Raw genomic sequence first — 5,728 nt, forward strand, 5'->3', positions numbered from 1 at the left:
ACATTTGAGAAACCACTAACTGAAAATAGGGGAAAAAAGTAACCAAATGAAGCATGGGTGTTAACGGCTAAGTTAGGAATTATGGCTATTTGGTTGAGAAATTAAAAAGATATATGTGAAAGTGACGTGATAGATTATTAGAGGAATATAGGGTTTAATTTATGACTTAATGAATAACGAAACACATAATTTTCTCAGGTTTAAGTTAAATGTACACATAACCTACAATAGAGTGAGGCTATTATTCACAAAGACCTCCAACCATTTTATAGGGAATGAGATTAAATCACTATATATAAAAGCATAGATTATTCACTTTGATCCAAAGCTTATTTTGAGATTTAACAAAACACAATACACATCATAAATGAAAGAAAATATACATAGAAAGGATGAGATCCGTCCCAATGACAGTTGCGGGCAATAAGATACCACGTAAAATACTAAAAAGTCTTTTTTATTGAATAGCAAAAAAGATTAACAACCAAACACATATATAAACTAACAAACGCTAGCCAATCTAGACAATCAGGGCTAAGTCACATATTACACAAAGTGACAAAGCCCTACATTAACTTTTAATGTATTCAATAATTTATTTCACATAGAATTATTCATTTACAACAATGTCAAACACTGGACTTTTAAGGATATATAGATGGTGATAGTAGTATTTGTCAAATCGAGCTAGCTACTTATTATGTTGATTATTCGCATGTGAATCCTTCTCGAGTATCCATTCAATAAACTTGCTAAAGTTTGAGTATGAGGATCCGCCTTTTGTAATGCTACTTGCAACTTTTTCTCTAATACCCAAGGCTTTGGCTCTAAACATTTCATTGTTGAACAACTCCTCAATCTTACTTTTTATTTCTCCATGAGTGATGATACCTTCTTCGTTTTTGTTAAACCCTAATCCGGTCTTCCAGATATCGCATATGTAAGATTTGTCTTGAAATTGATCGCCAAAATAAGGCCAACATAAGAAAGGAAGTCCGTTTGTCAAGCCCTCTAAAGTAGAGTTCCAACCACAATGACTCATGAAACAAGCCACGGAAGGATGAGACAAGACCTTCTGTTGAGGTGCCCAACTCACGATTCTTCCTCGAGAGCCTATTCTTTCCATATATCCATTTGGAAAAGTAGTTGTAGTCTCCTTGGTCATACCTGGACGCACGACCCACAAGAATGGTTTGTTGCTAAGTTCAAGACCAATTGCTAATTCTTCAAATTGAGTTTGGTTGAACAAAGTGAAGCTCCCAAATGCTATATAAATGACTGAAGATGTTTCTTGTTGATCCAGCCATTCTAAGCAAGTGGGGTCTTCTTGCCAGAAGTGACCGACTTGGTCAGCAAGTCGATTGCTTGCTAGTAAAGGGCCTATGGGCGACAGCTGTGGGTACTCGCTCAATGCTGCGGCCTCTAGTTCAGTAGTTGAGTTGCATAAAAACCATTCTGGCCAACTAGAAACTTCTTTAGCTTCTAATACAAGTTGAAAGGTAGCTTCTATGAGAGCTAAATCATCAAAGCACACCCACCAGATGTTTGAAGTTTTTATAGGATGCATATTTTCTGACAGCCTAATCATCCCATCCTTTAGAAGTATGCCTACAAAAAATATGGTTCAATACGATTAATTAGACTACTTTCCTTGAGTGAATCAAGTATAAAAATCATACATATTTAGCTCACCCTTGTCGTTTATGATTCCATCATCAAGTAATTTTTGAACGGACAATATGCTAGCCAATGTAGCTACCGAAGCAAGCCAAAAGGTTGCTGATGTAATCCCGAGTTTCTTTGCGACTCGTATCGCCCATGGCATGGTGAGATCAGCAATAATACATGTGACTTTACTATCATCTTCTTTGTCAATAGACTCTATGAGTTCCTCTAGCTTGCCAGGCATAGTTTGAGATATAGATTTCAACAATTTCGAAAGGTCACTTCTATCATCCCATGAGTCTAACCCATCAGGGATTGAAACTATTTTCATTAGATCCTTGTAACCGTCTTTGTTTATCCAAGTGCTTGTTACAGTATTGTGAATGACCTCTGTGCTTACGAATGTAACTTTGACACCTTGCTCGACTAAGCGTTGAGCTAGCTCCATTATAGGAATTACGTGGCCTTGTCCGGGAAATGATATGACTAGAACATGTGATTTTACCATGATTTCTAAGTTTTGGTGTAACTTGTGAAAAAGGTTTTTGCTATCTATGGTTCTATTTTAACTCACTTTTATAGATAGAAATTCTAGGGTGTCTATGTTGATTATGTTACTCATGGGGTGTTTTATAGTATTACGTTTCATGCATATATAATATCCTACTTTATTGGTGTGTTATTTTTATTTTCAACAAGTGTGGTTAATCTTTTATGGGAAATGATAAATCTTTCTAAAAAATAGCCTAAAGATCCTCCTAACAATTAGATTGAGACATGTGGTAAAATCATGTGGTGAGATTAGGAAAAAAATTTAGTGGATACACTTGTCATGTTTTAAAGCTTTTAGGATGATTTTTAGGCTAATTTTTAGGAGAATTAATCATTTTCCATCTTTTATATATCTGTGACACTATTTCATCTACGCGTACCTGAAATATTATGATCAGATCGACCTCTCCCATTGATAAAGAATTACTACATTAGTTCCTTCGGCGTCACTTCTGCATCAATATTTATCTATCAAAATGGCACATGTTTGTCAATAAAATCTCATCACTTTTTTGTCAATTCATTCATCATTATAACTTTTTTAGTTAATCCAACATATCAATATAAAAAACATTAACAATAGAGATTAGAAAATATAAGGCTTATATATGTTTTGAAACAATGTATATATGGATATCTAGTCAAAGGAAATTAATCAAAGGTTACAATGTGTCCAAATTTACCATTTTTAAAAAAATTTTTTTTGCCCTGATCATTCTTTAAAAACTTGTATAATTTTGAACCTAGATCTATCATCATAGATCAAATCTACCCGTTTAAGCTAATTAGATCTATCAGCATTGCCTTCTAGAGTATGCTAACCAAAAAACTAATCAGAAAACCTAGCAACTCTTACTAGAACATGCAACAATTGTTGGGGAAATTCGAGATAACAAATAGAAAACCGGATATAAGCAATTTTTAAAGGCACATGATAGCTTTCGGATTAAATCAATTTTGCGGTTCACCTAAACTATTCAATCGGATACAATCAAAGATTAAGAATTTTCTGTGCGTTTGTGTTTGAGAGAAAATAGAACCAGAAAGAAGAAAGAAAAAGAATCGAATAATCAATTCTGTTACGAGATATCTTTTTATCAACAAAAGGGCAGTTATTGCTAGGAATTTCGAGTTGCCACATTTGGTCCCTCAAGTTCCGAAAATTAAATTTTCGGAGGGATTTTCAATATAGCAATATGTCGGAAATAAAAAGCTCAACCCCAGCCAGGGGCTCTGCCCCTTGGATCCCGCCAAGGGCTGCTGCCCCTTGGACCCCGCTCCCAGGGGCGCTGCCTCCGGACCCCCGTACCTTGAGGGCTTCGCCCCTCAAGTCATAATAAATTCAAATAGGCGTGCACTCCGCACCACCAATCCTATATGATGTATTATTATGACAATACTGATCAAACAAGTTAACCCAATTACACTAAAATATCCAACAATAATCCTTCATTCCTTCTCATACCTTTTCATCCTTTATCTATCCAATCTAACCAAACTTTTAAGAATCGGCCTTTGGAGGAACTTGAACTCGTCAATCATTTCCTTTTGCTTTGTGACTTCTTGAAGAGTCTTCAAGGCTTCTACTACTTAAACATTAATAGGTTTCATAAGTTGCTTAAGTATTTCGTTGCTGAATATCGGGAGTTCGGGTCGAATATGCATCTGATGATATACTAACTTATCCTTTAATTAAGTTTTATATATTTATTTTTATATATAAATAATAAAAAGAAGAATAAATAATTACAAAGATATAAATTATCATGTACAAAGAAGAATTAAATACATTGTTAATCCGAACATATGTGGCTAGGTTACAAGTAAAATAAAATAATTATTAAAGTAAAACAAATAAAACAATATATTTTTATTTACTGAAAATCACCGTGTATGATGAAAATCATCGTGCATCAATATATGTACTAATGCTTCATGAATTTTTGTGCATCAATTTTATCTGATTTAAAGGTCAAGATCTTGTTTTATTTGTAATACTTTAATTGTTTTTAAAAAATAAGTAACCTCTATGTGGGTATTAAGACCGGTAATAAGAGGTGAGCAAAGCCGAATCGGAAAACCAAAAACCGAAAAAAACAAACAAAACCGAACCAAAAAATCAAAAGAAACCCATTGGTTTGATTTTCGATTTCTAAAATCTGAACGGATCGGTTCGGGTTTGGTTTCATATGCAAAAAAGCCGATTAAAAATCAAATAGAACAGAACCAAATATATTTTAATTTATTTTATATTTATATCATATTACATTTTTATTTATTACTTATAATTTATAAAAATGTTAATATATTTAAACTTTTTGTCTTTTTAGTGTACAAATCTATATAAATTATATGTTTTAAATAAGAACGCACAATAAAATCAGTTCATTTTATAAAAGTTATACCAATTTTAACATTTAAAAAATATAATTAGTTTATAAAAGTCATCTCTATATTTTAGTTTCTTATCATATTTTTGTTCTTAACAATTAAAAGTTAAATTTATAACATAATAAACAAAAAACGTAAAAACAAATTATAAAAAGAATCGAAACAAAAACTGAAACCGTTTCAAACCAAACTGGAAAGTCGACAAACTGAACAAAAAAAAACGAATCCAATGATTTTGGTTTTGTAAAAACCGAATGAATCGGTTCGAATTTTGATTTTAGGCAAAAACCGACTTAAACCAACCCATACTCACCCCTAAATAATGTATATAACTTTGGTAAACCATGCAAATTAAACTTATACAAGATTAAGCCCAACATGCCACATATCTCGTGGTCATTAATAATGAAGATCTCTCTATGGCGAATATATATATATATATGGTAACACTCCAGTAAAAACACTCTTAAAATAAGAACGGTGAGAATACCTTAAAACATCATTTGATGCATTAAAAGTCCATAAAACTAACATAGTGCATAACTAATTATCTTTATTTAAGTGTTTAACAACAAATTCATCCTTCAAAATCAAAATAATCATGTTTTTTGTTTTGTGCATCCATCTTGGATGCATATTCATCAAAATGATGCATCCAACAAAAAACGTGATTTTTTCAATTTTAATGAATCAATGTGTTGTTAAACGCTTAAATAATGATAATTAGTTATGCACTATGTCAGTTTTATAGACTTTTAATGCATCAAAATGATGTTTTTAAGGTGTTCTCACCGTTCTTATTTTAAAACTGTTCTTATTTAATTATCCCCCTATATATATATATATATATATAGGAGAGAGATCAAATGAGAATATGTGTCAAGGAAAGAAGGGAGAGAATGTCCTATTCGCCAATCAGAGTGTGACACGTCACCTCTAAAAAAAGATATGCGGTGTCATTTTTGTAAATAATTTGACTCAAAGCTAAGCTGACCCAATCCACCTCAAGCTGACCCAACTCAAGATGACTCAGCCCAAGCTGACCTACCTTAACCTGACCCAGCCCAAGCTGATTCAGCCCAAACTGACCCAACCCAAGCTGACCCAACCGAACCCCAAG

The 5,728-nt window shown here is 32.9% G+C and overlaps 1 protein-coding gene across 1 annotated transcript; it reads right to left on the minus strand.

Moving 5' to 3' along the window:
• Positions 1 to 441: 441 nt before the first annotated feature.
• Positions 442 to 2,226, minus strand: LOC122580049 (UDP-glycosyltransferase 83A1-like). Its single transcript, XM_043752322.1, has 2 exons — positions 1,693 to 2,226; positions 442 to 1,608 (listed from the first exon to the last, which is right to left on the minus strand). Exons 1-2 carry the CDS (start codon positions 2,171 to 2,173, stop codon positions 692 to 694), a joined length of 1,398 nt encoding a protein of 465 aa, XP_043608257.1. The 5' UTR covers positions 2,174 to 2,226; the 3' UTR covers positions 442 to 691.
• Between the last annotated feature and the right edge of the window lie 3,502 nt (positions 2,227 to 5,728).

Source organism: Erigeron canadensis, chromosome 8 (genome assembly GCF_010389155.1).
Source record: "Erigeron canadensis isolate Cc75 chromosome 8, C_canadensis_v1, whole genome shotgun sequence".
Taxonomy (NCBI): domain Eukaryota; kingdom Viridiplantae; phylum Streptophyta; class Magnoliopsida; order Asterales; family Asteraceae; genus Erigeron; species Erigeron canadensis.

Excerpts from the sequence above, each read along its gene's own strand:
- LOC122580049 (XM_043752322.1), bottom strand. The coding sequence starts at position 2,173 with ATGGTAAAATCACATGTTCTAGTCATATCATTTCCCGGACAAGGCCAC. Across the intron at positions 1,609-1,692 it reads TGGAATCATAAACGACAAGG|GCATACTTCTAAAGGATGGG; the intron begins GTGAGCTAAATA and ends TATTTTTTGTAG.